We start from the raw sequence: 23,063 nt of genomic DNA, 5'->3' as shown, positions 1-23,063 counted from the left end.
TGGCGAGTCTGTCCTTGTGGGTCTGAGGCTTCAACCAATCCCCAGAATCCCCAGAACAAAGGGAAAAACTGAGCAAGAGAGAGAGAGAGAGAGACAGAGAAAGAGAAAGGTAGAGAGAGAGGAGATGGTATTTTAGATGGCTGAGAAGAGGCTTGTCAAAACAAAAAAATACTAGTTTTTCAAAACACAGAGTAAAGTGTTCTCAGGGGAATCAACACAGAACGGGACTGTGAGAAAACGCTCACTTCAAATTTAAAGTTTTTACCAATTATTACACACACACACACTTGTAATTATGTATAATTGATGCAGCAGGTTTTATTTGATCATATCTTTTATCTAGCTCAGGTGAATGTTGTCGATGGAAAATATATAGTATGCATATAACTGAGGCTCAGCACTGCTTATGTTTACTTCAGTAAATCTGTAACGGCCTGCAGTCAGCACCAGTGTGATGCATTGGGTCTGATCTTGACTGTGCATCATCATTTAGCAGCAGCCAAGCCAGAGGGGGAACATGGGGGAAGGAGTGAAAGACGGACAGAGATAGAGTCAAACAGTAAATGACAGATTTTAAAAAACGAGGAACCACTTCTCCGTCGCTGAGGAATTTCATGGTGGGATTAGTGAAACGACGGCTCGCTCACATACGTAAAGGCTTACCATACCAAACAGATACAAGCCATTTCCCCATGGCGTAGCCCAACATCATACCACAGCAGCAGGTAAAATAATCCCCCTTACCGCTGCATTTCAAAGTCTTGACACAGTGCACATAAGTGCAGCATTTAGCCAGATCCTAAGCTTCTCCCAGAAACAAGCGCTAAAAGAGTTCCTCATCGATTTCAACAGACACAACAAAAAACGAATTTGCTCGACTGCTCGCCTGGCTTGTGGACGTGATGCGCTTGCCTAATAAGCCCAAAATCTTTATCACTATTCATCTTCCGTCCTGTAAATCTTCACTGCATCTGCAAAAGAAATCATTGGTGATATAGCAGTGGCCTGAGCTGGCCAAGCTGACAGAACCAGGATCACACACTGGGCCATAAAGCATTACACGCCATCGATTGGTGCTCTCGGAAGGCAGATAACAGTCAGAAAATGGGGTGATAATGCTTGAATGTTGCTGATGGTGGTCAGTCCAAATAGACCCATTATGCAGCCTCTGTTATATGATACCGCCGCCTGCTCTTTTCACATGAAATGCTTCACAAATTCTTCATCCATTAGAGGAATTCACACTTTTTAAAATGGGAGTGGCTGTCATAGATACTTTGTGTCTTTTGATCTTCGATTAACTAATCCGGCTTTGGCTGTGTTTTATTTTTATTTTTTTACAGTTTCATCATTAACCTGTAAAATAAAGGTCTACACTGAGAGCCTCAGAAAGCTTTTCCAAAACCACAAAGGCTGTGTTGATCAGATGGATGTCTTCATTTGATGTGTTAGATTTCATCATCATCAGCATCGCTCTTTCACTCTCTGTTTCACTAGTCTATTTTCCCTCGGCACAATTCAACAACTCTCTTGTGGACTGTTATAGCAAGCTAATTGCTGAATATAAATGTTTTTTAGATTGTCCCTACATGCCACTTAATGCCTTTCTTCTGTCAGACTTACTCAGAATTATTTACTGGCCCTGCAGAATTTTTTTTCTTCTTCTTTGTAACACAACTTTACTGAGCCAAAGCATTTACCACAGAGGTACATTTACACATGGCCGTAAATTTCATCTAACAGATAGGGGGGGGACCATAAACATTATGGGCTATATCTTGCACCCAGCGCGGCGCAATCCAGACACACGTGTCTTTGCTATTTTATGTCAGCAAACACAAAGGGCATAAATAATACAAACAAAGTTGTACTTGTGTAAGATATGTGTAGTTGTGGAGCTCCAGAAAGGGTTAGGGTTAGTAGGCTGGTTTATTCACTCTAAACATCGGATGAAGTGATTCTTTGTTCTAACACAGATGAAGCTAAATTTAGAAGTGAGCTTCATTGCAAGAAATAACTAGCCAGCCAACTGACTAAAGTTGAACAACTTACTTTTTCATTTATACACACTTATCACAGCATAAAACAGCACAGCGCTCTCGCCAGATAAGTGAAAACTTTGTTCGGCAAATTCTCTAGAAACCTGGTAGGTGGAATCAGCAAGCTAGCAAATTTACTATCCAACAAGCTATCATACAAGCTACGTAACTTAATAACTGCTAACATAGCGGACTCATGGAATAATATATCCTTTTTTTTTTTGCCAGGAAACTTTTTTTAATGATTGAATATCACCTATGCTAGTTTTTTAAAGTTATTAAAACAGCCTTGCCAGGCTAATTACTGACACAAATCGATTCTCTATTATCACAAGAAGAAAGCTACGGTGGAATTTAGGAAAAGAAGAACCGGTTGGGTTTAGGAAAAGAAGAAAGCGATGGTTGGGTTTAGGAAAATAAGAACATGGTTGGGTTTAGCAAAAGAAGAATGGGACGAGAACGAGAGCTTAGGAAACATGACACGAGGGACACAATACCCAGTCTCCTGGGTGAAAGTCCTGTGTTTTACCCATAAACCACCAGACCAACCTCACTGTGTGGATTTTCACCCTGTCATACTACTGCTACGATTGTAAAATTAGACGCAATCGCAGGGTAATGTAAGTCAATGGAGGCCAAATGGCGTTCAGATACACGCTAAAAAGCAAATATGCGTCTTGATAACACGCCAATAATGGCATACGAATTGGAGTGTCAGACATAAGCCATTTCATGAGATCAGTCTGCCCACAAGCCCTTCATACTCACTACACAACACAGACTCAAATGAGAAAAGGAAGGTCACAGTTTTGTCTTTTGTTTCAAATTGTCCATTTGAGACATCTCAGTGCCAAACCTCGTTCATTTACATCAGATTACAAGTCTGTTCGTGGAGCTACAGTGAACAGATTGACCTTCTTACACAAATACTTCTTATGTTGGCTGCTCTCATTTAAATCTGGACATCCATCACCTAGACAGCAGATTGATCTTGTGTGGCTCAGAAATAAATCTTTTTTTACCCTTTATTTATCTTAAGAAATCTTGCAGCACAATCATTTTTCAGCCCTGCCCTTATCTTCAAGCAGCTTTCCACAGGCTACAGACTGTTTACACCAGTTCAAAACTAGTCAGTAAGGCGGCAGTGTTGTCCTGTGTTATATATGATTATGAAAATAGCTAAGCTTTACAACAGCCACCATGAAATGCAATATTACATGTAACAACTCTACTCCCCAACACTGCCCCACATCTAAAGTCTAATACGTAGCTACTGAACCTGCCTACATAGACGCCATAGTTGTTTGGAGAGCACTTTTCAACCGTATCATTGTTCACAAGTTTTGCTTAGAACATGTCTTGGTCATAAAAGATAAAGGGGTTCATTAAAGGGATTTTTATATCAAAATTAATTTGAAAAAAGATATTTGCCAATACTGCATATTGTTGTCAGATGTTCCAACTCTCATAAAGCATGTGGATGTTTCTTTTGAGCTATAGACAAGTTCTAAGTTTTAGCCATACATGCACACTCCCATTGCGCGCGCGCACACACACACACACACACACACACACACACACACACACACACACACACACACACACACACACACACACACACACACACACACACACACACACACACACACACACACACACACTAACTCCACCTAAGCTGACTATAAAACCATTAGGTCTTAGTAAAAAATATCATGTAGTAAAGTTGCAAAGGCTGGTTTCAAATTTCACTCCATGCGGTCCAGAGAAGCTTAGTTTATAAAGAACTAGTAAAGTACTTTAAGTTTTGGATTGCTGTCCCTGTATTTCCTGGAAATTCTTCCCTTGTTGCTGCGGTTACCTCGCTGGGCTCTCCGACCACATCAGCTTGCAGCTCGCTCTGCTCCCTGACCCGTGTTTTGCAAATTTTACCCCAGAAAGAAATACTGGCACATTCAGGCCAGACTTTTGCTTTACTGCAAAAAAACATTCCCCTAGTTGTTTTATTACTTGTAGAAGTTATATATTGGCATACAGACTGCAGTCCTTTATCAATGCAGGATCATAAAAGGCTATGTTACAGTCTAGTCTTAGGTTGGTAGACCTATCTCCAAAGCGCTGCGAAACACAGAAAGTGAATTGATTGATACTGCCCCTGGTGGCTGTTTTGCTCTCACTTTTGAAAAGCTTCCTTTCTCACTTTTTGCTAAGTCATCATCCAGTGTGATATAATGGCACAGTGTGACGCCAAATTGAAGAGAAATCCTTAGCTAGGTGGGACGCCAGGACATTACACCCTTATAGATTGATAAAGCGTTATTATTTGTTTCATTCTCTCCCTCTTCTGTCTCTCTTTCTGTTTCTCTCACCACAGGTCAGGAGTTGCCATGCCATTTGGCTGTTTAACAATCGGGGAAAAGAAGGATTATAGCAATCCTTCGGATGTGACAGATAAATATGATCTGGGTCAGATTGTTAAATCGTGAGTATCTCGACAGCTTCTGGACTTTTGAAAGATGCATCATCACCTCTTGAGCAACCATCATGTCTGTGTTTATCCCTGTAAATGAACCTTACATGCCATAACATGATTCTTTCCAGGGAGGAGTTCTGTGAGATATTCAGGGCCAAGGACAAAACTACAATGAAAATGTATACATGTAAAAAGTTCCTGAAAAAGGATGGAAGGAAAGTCCGCAAGGCTGCGAAAAATGAGATTGTCATCTTAAAGATGTAAGTTATTCATTGTGATTAACGTTTTTTGGAGTCTAACATCCTGTGTTATATAATGCATTAGTGATGATACTGTCAATTCCCTTACTTTGTTTTCCCTATTTCATCTTAAATACTAATTTCACAGACAAAACAAGTTTTGAAAAGAGAAACAAAAGAGAAAACGACTTTAATGAGAAAAGTCAAGTGAACTTTCTCATTTCACTGAGTGATCACACTCAGCCACTGTTTCTAAAAACCTTGTTTATCTCAACTTCTCTATGATGAGCTAACTTTCAGGTAAAACCCCATTACCCCATTAACTTGGGCCTTATCAAACAATTTCTCGCTGACATCAAGCAAAGCAGTGGAGCAAGTTGAATATGAAAGTGTGATTTCTTTATAAGAAGCCTTTATAAACATGAATTCATGTTCCTCTGAAATTTTACACTTCAGACACCTCAATAACAAGGATGTGCGCTGCTCCTGTTTTTTTATGGTCTAATCATCACTGGGGGGGCTTTGAATGGAAATTCTAATACAATGACATTGTCAAAGGTTGGTAATAATTGATGGCAAACAGTAAACACATCCTTGAATATATAATAAAAAGAGGTGCTTATTCAAGTATTAATCTCCGTACATTTGTTTGTTGTTGTTACTTGCTGTGTTCCAGCAGCGATTGTACTGGTAATTTGGTTCCTTCTCAGTCAAGAGTTTTTGATACTGTCAGTATCATTGCTTTAAAGTCCTCCTCCAGTCAAAAATTTGTTTTTCTTATAGTTCTGGGATGTTGTGCAGAGATTGACAGTTTCATATTCATCTGCTGAGGGTAAAACGTTTCTCTGAGCGTTATTTAAATCTGAATTGAGTGCATATACAGTATATTCATAGATCCTGGATGTGTTAATGACTGAGAAGGAGTACATGTAATTTGAAGATATTTTAATGAGGTAATTAATTTTTTTTTCAGTGAAAGTATTTTTATATATTTAAATATGTCTGTAGGGGATCTGTAATTGTGTGCAATTTTTGTTTTTTATATTGATAATACCTAAATTAACAGACCAATCCTGTTGAAGGAAAGAAAAAATAGAGTGTTTGACAGAAGTGTTAGCAAATGGCTGCAGTGCAGTCACACTTTATGTAATTACAACAGGTGGTTCCACATAATAACCCCTGACTGGTTGGAGAGAAATACCATATCAATGTCAGTGTTGTAATGTAACAAAGTACAAATACTTTACTGTACTGTAGAAGTTTCACATATCTGTACTTTACAGATATGTAAATCTGTACTGCATACTTTTACTCCACAACATTTCCCCTAAGCATCTTAGTTACTTGTTACTTGCAAGAATTGTTTTTGCATGTTGGAGTGAAAGATTCTTTAAAAAAAAAAAATCTGTTGTTTGAATACGATGTGTGAAAGCACATGCACTTTTTTTTAGCTGGTAACCCCATTATGTGAAGGTTTTCCTTGCTTCTCATGTTTAGTAACTGAAATGTAAATCACAGTCACGTAACATTTGACACTGCACCGGTCAATGGTGACACAAAATCTAACTGATACATAAATGTCTCAAACCTGAATTTTCCATTCACTTACTGCCCTATGGAGTCTTCTACATTGAGGAACCATTTCCTACACAGCTTTATAGTGCGTTACATTTGTACTCGGAAGTCGGATTTTACAAGGTCGAAGTCGGAAACATGCCCTCTGACCTCGCATTACCAAGGTCTGAACTCGGGCAACCACAGAGTACCCCGAGCTAAAAATCTATTATGGCAGCTCCTTGACTAAACAGCTGTGAAAGCTGTAGTAAAGTACAGTTATGATCATGTTTCTGTTTCTCTATTGCCATTGGTCAGTGGTCAGACAGGCTAGGGTGGTATCTTGATCACATTCTGTTGGTGAGGAATGGCACAGTGGATATGACACAGGGTTTGGGTCTGTGAGACCTGGGTTTGATTCCCATACATACATCAACCAATGTGACTCTCAGCAAGACACTTAACCCCTAGCGGCTCCAGAAGTGTGTGAACTCTGAAATACAAAGCGATTGTAAGTTGCTTTGGATAAAAGCATCAGCTAAATGACATGTAATAACTTCTGTGTTACTTGTGTTGTACAAGCAGTGCTGTCCATATTATATCTGTGGAAAATTTTGTTACGCTGTGTGTCTGCACATAAACTGGCATTGCTAACAATAGCTAAGGAAAACAATGAATATCCAACTTTTAAATGGATTGGATTCTGGGTCATTCCCAGCTTTGAGTTCCGAGGTAAATGGATTGCACTATTAGTCCTTGTGGACCGTCTTCCAAATTCAGTGCACTTTAAGAAACTAGTACAGTTCCAGTTCAAAATTTGCCTGTTTGGAACGGGCCGAATGCTTGGCCTGTAGTATTGCGGTGTGTAGCTTTCTCCAGAATCATTATACCCTAAAATTACTTACAGACTGACCCCAACCACTCATTATCCAGCTACACTCTATAGTCTACTACTGACTTACAGTGTACTTCTACATCAGAAGAAGACATTGTTCTACTACATTTAGACTACCTGACAGAGAACGTGGCAGATTCACAATGTAATCACAAAATAAGGCGATTAAAATGTGGAATAATCTGACAGTTGCCTCATGGATTCATGGCAGCGCTGTCCATCCAGTTATGAGAGCTAATCAGCACATATCTGCGTTAATCAACCCCAGAAACGGACCGAGTACAGAGACATTTAGCCAGGCTCCGGACTCTGTGTGTGTGTGTGTGTGTGTGTGTGTGTGTGTGTGTGTGTGTGTGTGGAGAGAGAGAGAAAGAAAGAGAGCGAGAGAGAGAGAGAAAGAGAGAGAGACACAGAAGGAGCAGACAGAAAAAGTGTAAGACAAAGCAAATAAAGAGAGTTTTTGTTAAACTACATTAGTGCTGTCTTTTTGGTCAAGCCTATTGCATGTTTATATCGCCAAAGTCATGACGGCGGTCCTGTCTCATCTCATCATTACTATCGTTAACAAATGCAACATTTTGTGTTCATTTCCTAACAGGCTGGAGGCTTGACTGTTAACGTTATTAGTGGTATAACAAACACACTGACATATAGACATCATGTAGCCTAATAGATAGCCTATTGAATAACCCGATACAGAAGACAAACCATTTGGTGGAAAGAATCATGTGATATTTGCAACAATGTGACTCAAAAACAGTGTCTGGTGGCTTACATGTAAAGGGCATCAAGCTCTGTCTGCTCGTTGTCTGTAGCTGGTTGTGCTTTGCATTTGTGGGATTCTGAAATGCCCTTAAATTCAGGATTTTAATTTGTTTTTTCAAAGTCAAAAACACTCCAAAGTAGTGCTACTTTGCAGATTTTGTGGGTTTGAGATGTATTTCACATTATAGCTGCCAAGGCTCCGCCGCTTTCTTCGTCCCATTCTGTCTGTGGTCCTGCCACAGACTGTATAATAATATAGAGTCTATGGGTCCTGCGCTTTGCTCACTCAGTGTGTGGTGTGAGAGGGGGAGTGACAAAAGCCATTGTGTGCTTCTTTTACCATTATTTATTATTGATATATTTTGCAATTCTAAATCAAACAATGTCAAACTTGGCATCGCACTTACTTGTGCGCGTAGCAAGACACCTGTAACGTTTGAAATCCATTGGACTAACTGAGAGATATGCGCATAATAGACACAGACAGACAGACAGACAGACAGACAGACAGACAGACAGACAGTCGTTCCTGTAATTTATAGATAGACAGTATCTTAAAGGACACAGGAGTCATTTGCCAACTTTGTAGGGGTTGACAGGCAGGAACAAAACTGTATATACTGTATATATGTACATTTGGATGGGCAGGTAAACATGCTGATGTCAGTGAGATGTAAAGTAGTTAACTGATCATGCTCTTAGTGACTATAGTGTGTTATTTATGAGCATTAAAGAATGTCTTTACATTATTCCTCCAACTGAATGACTGATGCAGACATCATCTCCTATGTGATTCCTTACCTCTCTCTCTCTCTATCTCTCTTTGTGTTCATCTCTCTGATTTTTGAATGTGACGCATCTCCTCAGGGTGAAGCATCCCAACATTCTCCAACTGGTGGACGTCTTCGAGACCAAAAAAGAGTACTTCCTCTTCCTTGAACTGTGAGTGCAGATGTCTGATGAGCAGGGGAAAAAAGCTCTCTGCATGTCTTTGTGGTAGCCCGGGCCTGCTGCAATGTACTGTATGTGTTGATTATACACTCGTGGGGAATGAGCTGTTGTAGCCTGAGGCCCTGTAGATATGAGAACAGGGATGAACTCCACTCATTTGGTATTCAGATATGAATGCTTGCTAGCTGCTCCACTGTCATCAGCATGTGTTCTTGGGGAATTTGATGAATTGCATGGATATTCTAAATGCGCGATAGAAATGTAGTGGTTGTTCTTGAAAAATGTAATTAGATTTCACTATAAATACACAATGTCAGAGGTTACTATATTTCTATCGGTATTTAGTTTCTATAAATAGCTGACGATAGAAATTGTGGGGGATGACAGAAAGGTTACCAGTCAGATTTAAAATGATAACATTGCAGTTACACGGTGCAAATCTTCCAATGCTGAGAGAAAATCACATTCATTACTTTCAAGAACAAACATGTAAAGCATTATGGGCCTTTCTTATCCAACAGTGCAACAGGCAGAGAGGTTTTTGACTGGATCCTGGACCAAGGCTACTACTCAGAGCGAGACACCAGCAACGTGGTGCGACAGGTGCTGGAGGCTGTCGCCTACCTCCACTCCCTGCATATTGTTCACAGAAACCTCAAGGTAACACGCTATGTAGTGCAGGACTTGTTGGCCAAAGTAAACAAGACGCCGATACCGTGGAGGATTCACACTGTTAACACAAGCAATGCAAAGGATTTCACTTTTACTAAAAAACAATGTCCAGATATTTCTGTAGAATGAGTTATTTGTTGAAAATATAGTGATCAAATGTTATTGAATTAAAGATGCAAATCTGAAAATCTTTTCATATAAATTTATTCCAGTAATTTAGTCTAGCTAGATGTTCTTTACCTGCAAACCATCAAAACTTCTCTTGTTATGTTCTGTGCTCAGCTGTTTCAACAATAAATCCCAACTTTGGAACACAGACAGTAGAATCCATTTCCTTCATGGAAAGAGTGTTCTTCACAGTGTTGCAGGCAGACAGCCATTTTGATTTGGAGATAAACGACAGAAATAGAGGAGAAGGTGGTCGCGCCATTACTGTTCATAGCAAAAGCTGGATTATCTTCACCTTGATACCTTTTAAATCTCCTTGTATGGGACTGCCAGCTTAAATAAAATCAATGCATTTCTTAGGAGGAAATGAGTCAAAAATGGTTGAGGCTTTTAGCTTCAGTCCGATCATAAAAAAAATCCCCAAATAAAACTGTCTATTTTTTTTCTGTTACTCCGCACAGCATAATTCCTCTTTTAGATGTTTCCAGTATTCGTATTATATTTTTGTTTGAAAATCTCCCAACTCATATTCAACCTCTTAAACGTTCCCTAGATGCTTAACTATGAAATTGAAAGAACTTAATAATGACTATTTGAAGTGTTGTCCTTGTAATATGCGTTTCCTTTGTAGTTGGAGAACTTGGTTTACTACAATCGCCTGAAGCACTCTAAAATAGTCATCAGTGACTTCCATCTTGCCAAGCTGGAGAACGGACTAATCAAAGACCCCTGTGGGACACCAGAGTACCTGGGTGTGTATATAAGTGTACCAAGTAACAAATAAGACATTGTAGAGTATGCCATGTGGCATCCTTTTGTGGTTTTCAAACTCACAGGTGATGTTTCTCTTCTCTTGTGCAGCTCCAGAGGTGGTTGGCAGACAGCGATATGGCAGGCCCGTGGACTGCTGGGCAACAGGTGTCATCATGTACATACTGTAAGTTGTGACATAGAAGAAGAGAGATTATTATTCTTGACATGATCTTCTTTTCCTGAACCTCTAAACTTTTTTTAAAGTCTCTGGGTGGCTGCAGACTTGATATTGGTAAAAATGATATTACACATCGGGCCATGTTTAAATATGGTATGTTGAGGTTTTTTTGACTCCCTATGTTACGTTCTTCTTTGCTGCTTCAGGCTGTCAGGCAACCCTCCTTTCTACGATGAAACTGACGACGATGATTTTGAAAATCATGACAAGAACCTGTTCCGAAAGATCCTGGCAGGCGATTATGAGTTTGACTCTCCGTACTGGGATGAAATCTCAGATTCAGGTACTTTCTACTTTCTAACACTTCAAAGGAACACAAGGACAGCTTCCATTTCAAATTCAAAACAGTTTCTCATTTCTAACCCATAAAGTGGCCAAAAACCATGTACTCAGAAGAACAAACCCTTTTTTTGTTAATCTTTTTCTGTGTGATTTTTCTGACAGCTAAGAGTCTGGTTGCTCGTCTGATGGAGGTGGATCTAGACCAGAGACTGACAGCCCAGGAGGCTATAAACCATGAATGGTAGGCAGCAGAGCGTCGATATATTGTGCAGACCATTAAAACCAGAGCAGTGCGGTCAGAAGAGCTACAAGAGCAGACTTTCTTTGTTGTTTGATGTGTCCCTTAAAATCACATGAGGAAACTTCATAGTTTACTTTAAAAGGCTAATCACTGTCCTTAATAAGTTCTCAGTATTCATTCATTTATTAATATTGATGCTTTACCAAATCTGATTGTCACATAAGCAGTTTGGCTCTAGAAATAGCAATGTCTGATCTGAAACAAATATTGGACGGATAGGACATAAATTTAGCACAGATATTCATCATTTCCCAGACATTGAATTCTATGTGCTAGCAGGTTGTCACGTTCTTATTACTATTGAAATGTCCTGACGAATATTGGATTTCCATTATATTTGGTAACAAAATTCATGTTCCTCACAGGTACATTTGCTACAACTGAAATGATTTATTGAAAACTATCTTTTGACTTTTTACCTTGTGCCATCATCTGGTCAACATTTCTCTTTGCCCAATACTTTGATTTATGGCCAAAGATAAAAAAACAAAAAAACAACAACTATAAAATTCATACAATCAGTGTGTAGTGCTTACTTTCACAACTTGGAATGCTAACACACTTAAACCGGCAATAACAGATTTTTCTACCTACTTGGGGGGCAGTGGGTACATTTTCATACCATCACTTTTGTAAGTTGATATGGGGACGTTGTTAGGTAACAGTTTGAGAGTATTTACACATCCAGCAGCTAGGAGCAACATGACTGTTCATTAGAGTCATGTTTATGGCCCCCTGATTATTCTCTTTTTGCTCTGTTTTTGGTTTCTACCGACTCCTGATGGAAAAATCAGTGGAACCACAAGAATGCACTTTGGACAAAGGAAAACATTTGTCTAACATAGGGGCTTGATTGTGCATTATCTCTGGTTTTCAACTGCCCTTGTTTAAAGACATTTCACTTTTATTTTTTAAATATTATTTACATAACTATTTTTATTATTATTACTTACAAAGGCATGTATTATTCCCGTTCTTAGTTTGACCGTTGGTCCTGCTTAGATGTGTCTGACAGAGGCACTATATGCCTACATTTTGAGCACAAATCAATTTTCACAGGGACAAAAACTAGGAGAAAAAGCTCCAACCAAGCTTAAAAAACTGAATATTTCTTAAAGGTAAAACAGTTCCTGCTAAAGTTTGCTAGTCAATAAAATGAACAACAGATTGAGTAATGTGGGCTGTAGCTTGTGGCATGCAAAGATAAGGGACACATGAAGCTCTGTTGTGAAACTGTGCTTTTCCAATTTTCTACAACAGGATCTCTGGCGGTGCAGCTTCAGATAAGAACATCAAGGAAAATGTGTGTGCACAAATAGAGAAGAACTTTGCCAGAGCTAAATGGAAGGTAAGCCCTTCCACTCGCTCTTCCAAGAAGGTCTTTTCGTTGATGTACTCTGAGCAAGTTTTCACGTTACAGCACCTATTTAAGTTCAGTTTGTTCATTCTTTCTTCCACAGAAAGCTGTGCGGGTCACCACCATCATGAAGAGACTGCGAGCCCCAGAGCAGAGTGACTCGAGGGCAACTAGCCCTTCAGCCGGCGCCCCAGCAGACGTTGCAGCAGACGCCGCAGCTCCCCAGGCTGCCACCACTCCCTCTGCAACCTCATCTGACACAACCCCTGAGGGAGCGCCCGCTGCCGTCACAGAGCTCCCTGCTGGAGCGGAGATAAGTCAACCGGCACCAGAGGCAGCCGGGGTGGCAGCCACAGCCGAGGAGCCACAAGAACCAAGCCCAGCGCCACAGGAGGCCGAGCCCACATCGCGTTGCAATGGAGAAGCTTCGAATGCGCTCCATGCAGCCACTGACGCCGGGGACGAGCAGGCTTAGACCCCACCCCCCCACCCCTTCCTGCGTGTCCTCTGCAGTCTCCACCAACTCCTGCACACTGTACATTACCTGCTAGCATGGTGACACTGACTCTGCTTCTCTCTCACTTGCAGCATTAGTATCATCTCATGGAGGCTGTGTGCTACCTATCCCAAGTGCTGTGCTGCATTGGCTTTCTTTTTACATTTATTGTGTCTTTTTTAACTGAACCTTTGGTGTTTTATGTCAGGTTATATAAACCAAGTCTATCTTCACACATTTAAGTTTAAGGGGCAAAACCAGATTGGCTGTCGAGCGGTGGCTTGCAGCTAAAGTCTTCTTTCTGATTCTTCTCTTAGCGATAAGAGAATATAATTGTGCTGAAACGGCTTTGATTCCTTTTTAATGAGCCAACTTGGGAAACTTCCCTTTGCCAGTCTTGCAATTACAGTATTTGTTCTTAGAATCAGTGGAAAGTTTTGCTTCCGAAATGTTGACCTTGTACCGTGATACTCAGTAAGTGCTGGTCCTCACACATGAAGAAGATCACATATTCCTGTCACAGGGAAAATATGCTTATCTTACTTATTTGTTCCTGTCTACACTAACCAGTTATTGTACGTTAAACAATGCTGAGATTGGTGACTGGGAGTGATTATGCCCAGTACTGTATTTTTAACTAGGCAGCTTTACACATAAGCACACACACAAACACTATGTTCCTTTGCTTACTTCCTGCTCAGGAAAGAACCTCATAGCTGTAAGTGTAAAGATTCTGTATATAGAGACCTTTGTAGAAGTAGCCAAAACAGCATGCATTCTCACTTTTTGCTGTTCGCTTTACATTTACAGCCACTTGGTGGATAAAGATGTGCTACTGCCAAACTACATCTTATTGCAGTAAACAGCACCCTCGTCTCTTGCCACAAGCCATGCCGAGGCTAATGTTTTATTTTAAAAACACTATACACTATGCTGTCTATTACCACTGTTCATTTAGCAACCCTGCTGTCAATGTATGTCATATGGGAACAAATTATTACATAGCAGTTCTATGCATTCAAATTAATTTGTAGCTTTTCATTTTTAGAAACTCTGTGACATATTTATTCATCACGTGACAATAACATATTTTTTCTTGGTCTAGGTGTATCTACTTTGATTTAATCATGTACTTCTTCTTAGGTTATTGACTCAAAATGCCACATATGTCTTAGTATTTGGTTGTACTGTAAAACAAAATGTGCATTAAATGACCACATGCGGCGTTTTAGGGAAGAGATGAATCGTTTTAAATTTGTGATAACCAGGGTCACCTTCACCAACTCAGCTTTGTTAACACACATACAGTATACATACATATATTATGAAGAATATGTTGGTCATTTCTGAACTTACTGTATGTTTATTTGGATTTTGTTATTGCCATATTTCCTTTTGTTGTTTTTTGACTCTTTCAGCCATGTGTTAATTCCATAGACGTTTCTCCTTATACTTGATAAACAGTAATAACAATCTTTCCTTTCTTTCCACTTGTCCCCTCGAGTATTAATAATGAGCTACAGAAAGAGTTCTCTGTAATCACTCTAGAGGAAATTGAGCAATATTTGAACGGCTGCAGAAACTGTGATTCCTGGTGTCCTTTCGATACAGTCGATGTACCTGTAAGTAAAAGTCTATAGTCCTTACCAGCTGTCGAGCCCATCAGGGCCACTTAAGTGGCTGCGGTCAGATAAAGAGTGTGTGTGTGTGTGTATGTGTGTGTGTGTGTGTGTGAGAGTGTGAGTTTGAGTGTGAGTGTGTGTGTGGTCCTCAACAAGACCATATTTGCTCTTCTGGCCTGTCAGTCCTCACATGATTTCCATGTGCTAACCAAACGGAACTATGGGTTTTCATTAAAACAACAGCCACACTGTCAATACGATTGTTAGATGATATATAATTAGATTATAACATGTTATGGCTCGTTCACAGCCACTTTGTCCGACTCTACCCAAAATGTGAACACCTGTGAATTTATAACAAAATGTGCATTTCAGATTTTAAAAAAGGGGGCTTTGGAGAAAATGTATAACCTTTAAAATCTGTAGAATCTCAACTTTGACTTTGTTTTTGCAGAGTCTTTTTATTTATACATGTATCTACTTTTAATTTAATATACCACTACTGTACATCATTTCTAACATTGTTTAAGATAAATATTTAGATTTTAATGAGAGGCTTAAACAGAAGAATATCAGAGATTTTTATGTGAATAGATTATTTCCTGTAGTCTGTTCTCTTTGTTTAGATGGCAAATAAATACTGTTTGAACACTGTTACACACTTTAAAGCAAGCTTTTCCTCCCCAATGCATTTCTTACTGTATTTAGTATTCCATGTCTGTTCATTTTACCATGCACTTACAGGTGTATTTGTGGATGTGATGTTTGCCAGGACCAGGGGTCACCTGTAGGTCCTGTCTTGCATTTGTGAGCTCTGTACTGTACTCCTTGATTGAGTTGATGACTTCGATGGTAATAAAAATTATAATTCACCCATTTATTCATCTGTATTCCTCGTCATTTCATTTCTTAGTAGACAGTCAGTGGACAGAGAGTGCACAGCACTGCATATCTACAAGATTATTTAGAGAAAATGTGGGAAACAGCCTGCGTCATCACACTCTGCTTTCCCCCTAACCCGGAGCAGAGCATCTGTGTAACGCATTCTCAATTAGCACAAGCCATCCTGGTGAGGTGTGAACTCGTGTTCGAAAAGATCCCAGCAGGGCCATTTGGTGACACTTTCCAAGATACTTGAATTGCATCTTGTTGGAATAATGATGCATAGAGCTCACTCTCTAAGCCCTCCGGGGTTTCAATAGGCTTCCTCTTGGGATATTTTCTCTTTGCCATGCTCATTGTACAATGGTAAGCAGCCATCTATACACTCATCTGGGCTCAGGAGGATACTCTGTGTCGTTGGATGACTTCAGGAAACATGGTAGGATGAGAGAAGTGTCAGTTTCCTGTTTCTCTCAACCAGAAATTTAGAGATGAAAGGCTACTGATCAGAGTCTGTCCTTGCCGGAAGGAAAAGAGTGTTTTACAAAATATCCTGGCAAAACCACGTATTAACTCAGTTAGTAGCTAAGATAGTTACTGCACATTGTGGTAGGAGTAATGTATTTACAATAGTACTGGAGTGATAGCAAGCAAGAATGATTCTACTCACACAACTCATTGGTAGTGTTTCCATTCACTTCTATTGATGTGTACGTCTTTTTTACGTTATTCTATCTGACGTCAGATGCAAACTAATGATAATATTTCAAGCGAAGAATTATGATAGCGATGGATGGATGTGATGTGTAGCATTGATTTATTGGCATTAAGAGTTTAAAAAGCAATCAATCACAACTCCTCTCACCTTATACTGTCTCAGGTCTCTCAATGCCACGGAGGTTCTGCCGAAAACACATCTAAACTCGTCTACTTATACTTGTGTTATTAGTACTTTTACTTTAAGTAAAGGGTCTGAATACTTCTTCCACTAGTTATTGTTCACCTCTCAGATTAAGATGTTACATACAAACATATTACATTAAACACAAGGCACTGTTAAAGTCAGTTAAACCTTTTTGGCTTATGGCACCTTTCAGTACAAAAAAAGTTGAGGCCTCTTCCGTTTCAGATGAGCTGTCACCAGTTCCACCAATGAGACATTTGCCCTATTTAACTATTTGAGGCCCAACTGGGGAAATTATTATTACAACCGAAAAGAAAAGTACAATTAGAGAAAAGTCCAAAATCATCCTCTGACCCCCACATTTTTTCTTGTCACCCTTTGGAAGGGACCCTACCCCTATAGGTTGGGAATCACTGGACTGATCTAAGTAGGCCTGGTTGAATTTAGATCCACCTCAACCAGAATCAACCAGTTTCTGCATTAGTATTAATATAATTAATTACTAATCTAATTCGTCACAGGAGTACTTTTAAAAACTTACCAATGCCAAACGTAATGTTTGTGTCACACAACTATTCACTCTCTCCAGATCAATACAGTGCAGATACCTACTTTTTTGTTGTTTAGCAGCAGAGAATTTTTCAAGCGGTCCTCCAAGCGACAGTACGCCATGCAGAAGCTGTTTAATCCATCATGGAATTACATTCTCTCTGTCAAATAAATAAATAAATAAATAAGTAATTACAAATATGCTTTAGCCTAGCCACTTTCTGTGGTTTTAGCATTGTAGCTAACACCACAGTAGAAACTTCAGTGTGAGCATGCACAGCCCTTCTAGAAGTTTAGTACTCCGGCCTGGAACTTCAGTGACTTTTCGGAACTTTTGCACAATAATTCCAGAATGATAAATCCATGACCAAACGGTTATTTAGTCAAATTTTTTTGAATGAAAATCAATCAGTAACTGTCACCCACCATCTTGGCTGCTGACTGTCTTAACTGATGGGTGTGTCGACCAATCACATTAAGTCATGTCAGGAGACAGGAGCTTGCTCAGCCAATAGATATACCTCACCTGACACTAGCAGGAGGGCCTTGTGTGTGTATAGTGGAAGCAGACACAGGCGGAACAGGCAGTTAGTTGAAAAGTTTATTTTTGTTATTTTTGTTTCCCCTGATTGATAAAGATGTCAATTTCCAAAGTCTTACACACTTTTGTTCTCTATGTGATTTCAATACATTTCTGTGAGATTTAATTTCTGCCTAGTTTTTATAGTCTGTATAGTCCTATAAGAAGTTATACATTTACGTGACATCCCTGCAGCACACACAGCCTGATAGCGCAGGCTGTCCTGAAAAACAGATGTCTATAACTTAACTTTGCATAACAGGGTTGAGTTTGTAGAAGCATTATTCCACAAGGAGACCAGGCGAGTCTCAAGTACCAAGTAGATTCAGCTGATAATACTCCTGTATTTTCACTATAGGATTTTTTGTGCAGATTTGTAATGGATTCTTTTAGAATTTAGTATTAATACTTATACATAGTATAAATCCATAGCACATGATCTAAGTAAGTCTTCCAGCACTGACTATTTCCAAATGTTGTGCAAAAACGTTTGTCTCACAATTTAATACTTAATGTGTATGCCTATATATATGGGTCTGTTTGTTGTGCACATTTTTAAATGTAAATCCTGCCATCTGCTGGTTGACAACATGTGATGCAGCTGTAAGTAGGACTGCTGTTGTGATCACGGACATAGAGGCAACAGAGAGCAGTAGTGCTCCCTTTTTTCTCTAATTTATTTAAGAAGGCACCGGTGGTCGACAATGGCTGTTCCACACTTTCTAGAGAATCTGATATGCACATGGTTACTGCATGAGAAAGTCTGACAATAGGAGATCTTTGAGTTCATCAAGGCCAGAATATGGGATGATGCATCAAATAAAACAGGCAGTCACTTTAAGAGTGACTCAGTTTGACTTTGTGACAAATCCCAGGTTGTGGCCTTAAAGTAGTGTCAGCTCATCATGTCATCAGTAGACTGAGTTTAGTATTTAACAGTGGCCAAGTCTGTAAGTCTTCAGAAGGATGCCTGTAAACAAGTTTCATGGCATGCCAAACCTCTGCCTCTTACTATCCAACTTTTGCAACAATGCAGTAAGTGTCCGACAGCTCTCACTGTGAGAGAGATGAAACAGATAACCACAGAATGCCATGACTGCCTCTGAGCCACCGAGCACAAGATTGGACTCAACGATAAAACAGATTGGGATTCCACATATAATAAAAGTCAATTGAATGATGTTAGTTATGCCGTTGCTTGGCGTTGTCATGTGATATGCCACTGTGGAGATAACACTCCACAGAAATACGTCTCTGTTGTGTTGTATGGTGCACAGAAATGTCTGATCAGATTTGGCTGGGTCAACCTTTGTTGTGGGTAGTTTTGAATTTTCAAAATGTGGATCACCCTCTTGGTTTTAAGCCAGTTTCTGATTTAGAAGCGGAGATGACTAGATTTGATGTGATGCAGATATCATTTAGAGAGTCATTACGTCTGCTTGTCTGCTATGCTGCTACTTAGTTGGGATCAGATAAGCGAAGTGAACAGAGCTCTGTCTATGAGGAAGAACGAAAAAGGGGACAACAGAATTCTCTCAAACCCAGATGTCAGCTGATGCTTGGAATGGCTTGTGATGGTTTCCCAAACCATCTGACCTTTCTCTGCTTTGTCCTGAAACAAACCCCTGCTGGAGGGTAAAATGGTGTCTCCAGACATGTTCTCATCTTTTTACACTATGTCATTGGGGTTAAATTAAGCAGTCCTCTTTGTGGGATAACCTACACATTACATGAAGAGCATATTCAGGTCCCCAAACAAAGATCTACATGCATCACATTTTTGTGTGAACACAGCATTAAACCCTTTAGTGCTGGATACGGCACTGACATGAGGTTATCACTCTAATACTCTATGTATTCCCATCTCGTGCTCTTCCCTAGAGGTTTTTAACCTGCTCTTTCTCTATTCCACTCGGCCACTTTGCTCCTGACCTGTATTATCAAGGGAGAATACGAGTCAATCTTGGGCTGATTAAAGGCCAATTGTACCAAAGGCTGAATGTCTCTGGTCAACTTGTTGTGAATTGAGTATTGATTTACAACCCTATCAATCTCCCACAGGTAGATTCTGATTATCTAGCACTATTGAACAATTATACTCTGAGTTAATTAATCTTTAAGTACTGATGAAGCTTTTCTAAACATATAACTGATGGGGATTAGGAACTTGAATAATCAATACCTCTTAGAAACCAGAGGTAAATACACGATAGAAAAAGATAGCAAATCTTCTCCTGTGTCATTTTGTTGGAAGTGTTTTGCCTTCCAATAGTTTCGTTACAAACACAAATGCAATGTGTATACTTTATACAAATGTGCATACATATCTCTTTAACAGGTACAACTTTATTCCAAGGATCCAGAGGGTTCTGGGCAGAACATGGAAAACATCCAGTATCAAGCCAATCACAATGAAGGGGGGAGCATTCCATTCTTATAAAATATAGAACTTTAATTTATTAGTCAGCAACAACAATGGAAAGGGAAGATAGAGTAATTTACACAAGTCATTACAGGAACATCACCTTTGTGCATTTAGTTTTTTTCTTTTTTTCCATAAAGTCTGATGATGCAAAAATACAAAACAAACAAAAACACTCAAAAACTACAGACACATTTTTAAAAATACCAACAAATTGTACAACCTTTCTTTGCATTTTTTGCTGAATAACCCCTGGTCTCATTTGGAGGAGACAATCTGGAGCTGTAATTGATTCTGGGAATGCAGACAGACATCCCAAATTGAGGAGCAGATACAGATACCTCTGTGTGAATTCCAGATGCATCTTCCCAGAGGCATTTAAGACAGTCTCAATACAAGGCAGACATGGTGTATTAAAAGCCTTGTAATGTCAGAATGATACAAAAACGAATTTGCACCTTGTTCCAGATATCTTTTCATCCCTGTCAAATATTTCATATGCCATTATTTTCACTAGCGGAGAATGACAACTATCACTCACATTTTATCAACAACCCTCTCATTTCAATCCAAACTGCCTTTATCTGCCATTGGGATATGCCGTTGTGTGATACTTTCCCTATTTATGTGCTATCCAAACACATACGTGAGATAATTTCACTTAATACTGTGCCAGTCTAAATAAATGTCAATGAAAAGATGCATCATGCTTTAAACTGCGTATATTTGAAAAAAAGGGCATTTGTTGTCCCTATTTCCCTGTAATGAGAGTGTCCCTCAGAGACCATACTGTACACCCCTAGAGATGAAAAAAAAAAGAAAAAACTACCACACAGTATCTTATCAGAATTACAGTACACATACAGGTTCATGCACATAATGAAAGCCAGCTTCCCAGTATTTTGGTTAGTCTTACAACATTGTTACAATGCTTTGTTGTATGTATGGGCAATCATTTTTTTTTCCACACATGAATGTCAAAGGAAGAACAAAAGATGTCTTGAGTGCTCAGAGCACTGTTTTTTTTCAATGTTTTTTTTTTTTACATAAGTCAACTATAACTTGCCTGTGTGCTTGTTGCATTTGGCCCCAGCCGATGTCCCCTGAAAGTAAAATAATAATGCCCTTCGTGCAAAACCTTGACCCTTTATTGCACCTCAATCTCAGTTCAAAGGATGTCTGCATTTGAAAATATCTCAACCACTATACTTCCTTACAGATTTATGCTTCTTTTTGTATGTCATCTATGTATTTAAACGTCATGGTCAAGAAGAAACTGCAGGTCCCTCAAAGTAGAGTACAACTGAGATTTAAAACAGATTTAGTATTTAGTCTGAGAAGTAGCAAATATGCTGCATCGTTTTACAATCAATCCTCCAATCAGGAAAGAAATAGAATGGTGGCAAGCACCAGTTTCCTATTAAAAGGCCCAATTACGCCAGTGAAAACTGTCATTTGAACGTCTGAGTTTCCATGAAGAAAGGATTGTTTCTCCACAATCACTCGGACCGTGTGTTGATGGTCCTCTGGCAATATTAAGTCTCTGTCCGCATGCAGCCATGGGGGGTTGCACCACAGGCGTTGCTGGAGTGTCCAGAAATAAAAGAGTCCTGGCATTGCATCAAAGCAAGCATGAAAAAACAGAGATCCCATCACCCCTTATCAAAAACTCATTTCCCCGTTAGAGCTTTTCAAAGCCCGCTCCTAACAGCTTACATGCCTGATAACACATTCCAAACAGTTGCCGAGGTCATATGATGCAGACAGATGAGTTTTGTGATGACAGTAACTGCAACAATAAAATTAACAACATCATTAATAACAATAATATTTGCCCCAAAGGTACCTATACACAAAGAGCATGTTTTTTTCTATAAGTACAAAGAAATCCACAGAATGATACTATATACAACCTACAATAAATACTGTGTATCATATATCTTACTGTTTGAGAGGATGTATGTGGGGTTTTGTTTGTAAGCCTCTTTTTTTCTCAGTTTTTTTTTCTTCTCGGTTTGTGGATTTTTTCACGTTGCTACTCTCAATGAGTCTCTCCCAGTTTTCACAGGGTGGGAGAATGGGTGGTTGAGGGTGTTTCAGACACAAAGCTGGGCTCCTCATGTCTCCGCCTCCTCCTGCTCCTCCTGCTCCTCCTGCTCATATTGCTCCTCCCCCTCCCCTTCCCCCTCCCCATGATGCCGGCGGTTGCGGGGCTTCTTCTGCTCCTTGAGCTCCTTCAGGTCTTTGGCCTTGAGGGCACCCAGCAGCGGGTCTCCAAACTGCCAGTAGTCCTGGCAGTACTGATTGATCAGGCTCATCTCTGGCTGGCTCAGGATGGTCAGCAGGTCCTTGTACTGGCCTGCGCTTGGGGTCCACTGGGTGCTGCTGGAGTGAAGAGAAGACGGCACCAGCCCTCCTCCGCCCTCCACCAGCACGTTGTTGACGGCCCGGCTCGACAGCACCACCAACTGCAGCTTGACCAGCATGTGTTTGAAGTTCTTCTCTGTGGCCGTACACTGGTACATGCCAGAGTCAGAGGGCTGCAGAAACCGCAGGAGTAGACCTTGCTCTGTCTTCAAAATCCGACCATCAGAACGCATCTGCAGAGAAAAACAGCTCATTAAAATACCTGTCATGTGACATCCTGTGCATCATGGGTATAATCCAAAGTTACTATATTTTTACTACATGTATTTTTTTAATTGACAAGCATTTCTGTATTTGTACCTGTAGGGATGTATAATGAATGTGGGGCTAACACAGAAAGTTAGAATAAAAGAGCCTGAATCTGATGACTTTGAGCAAAGATCAGAAGTTATACAGAGTGTCTTTTTTCAGATATCTCTATAAAACGTACAAACATCTGAGATCTTTAAACCACTGTAAAGAGTACGTTATTGTACGGAGGGGGGGGGGGGGGGGGG

The 23,063-nt window shown here is 39.8% G+C and overlaps 2 protein-coding genes across 5 annotated transcripts in view; one reads left to right on the top strand and one right to left on the bottom strand.

Moving 5' to 3' along the window:
* The window catches only part of camkvb (CaM kinase-like vesicle-associated b), a 41,065-nt gene extending 25,383 nt beyond the window's left edge, over window positions 1-15,682 (top strand). The window contains exons 2-11 of the mRNA XM_034868736.1: window positions 4,411-4,518; window positions 4,638-4,769; window positions 8,830-8,904; window positions 9,435-9,573; window positions 10,385-10,505; window positions 10,615-10,690; window positions 10,891-11,027; window positions 11,189-11,267; window positions 12,588-12,675; window positions 12,788-15,682. Of these exons, the coding sequence (XP_034724627.1) occupies window positions 4,424-4,518; window positions 4,638-4,769; window positions 8,830-8,904; window positions 9,435-9,573; window positions 10,385-10,505; window positions 10,615-10,690; window positions 10,891-11,027; window positions 11,189-11,267; window positions 12,588-12,675; window positions 12,788-13,159 (1,314 nt within the window). The 5' untranslated portion in view covers window positions 4,411-4,423 and the 3' untranslated portion in view covers window positions 13,160-15,682. The remainder of the gene's footprint in view (window positions 1-4,410; window positions 4,519-4,637; window positions 4,770-8,829; window positions 8,905-9,434; window positions 9,574-10,384; window positions 10,506-10,614; window positions 10,691-10,890; window positions 11,028-11,188; window positions 11,268-12,587; window positions 12,676-12,787) is intronic.
* Window positions 15,683-20,043: 4,361 nt separating this feature from the next.
* The window catches only part of sema3fb (sema domain, immunoglobulin domain (Ig), short basic domain, secreted, (semaphorin) 3Fb), a 56,945-nt gene continuing 53,925 nt past the window's right edge, over window positions 20,044-23,063 (bottom strand). For 2 of the 4 annotated variants that reach the window (XM_034868712.1, XM_034868714.1), the window contains one exon: window positions 20,044-22,739. In XM_034868712.1, coding sequence (XP_034724603.1) covers window positions 22,257-22,739 — 483 coding nt within the window. In that variant the 3' untranslated portion in view covers window positions 20,044-22,256. The remainder of the gene's footprint in view (window positions 22,740-23,063) is intronic. The other 2 variants (XM_034868713.1, XM_034868715.1) reach the window with 1 other exon arrangement.

This window comes from Etheostoma cragini, chromosome 4 (genome assembly GCF_013103735.1).
Source record: "Etheostoma cragini isolate CJK2018 chromosome 4, CSU_Ecrag_1.0, whole genome shotgun sequence".
Classification (NCBI taxonomy): domain Eukaryota; kingdom Metazoa; phylum Chordata; class Actinopteri; order Perciformes; family Percidae; genus Etheostoma; species Etheostoma cragini.
This window is presented reverse-complemented; position numbering and strand designations above follow the sequence as displayed.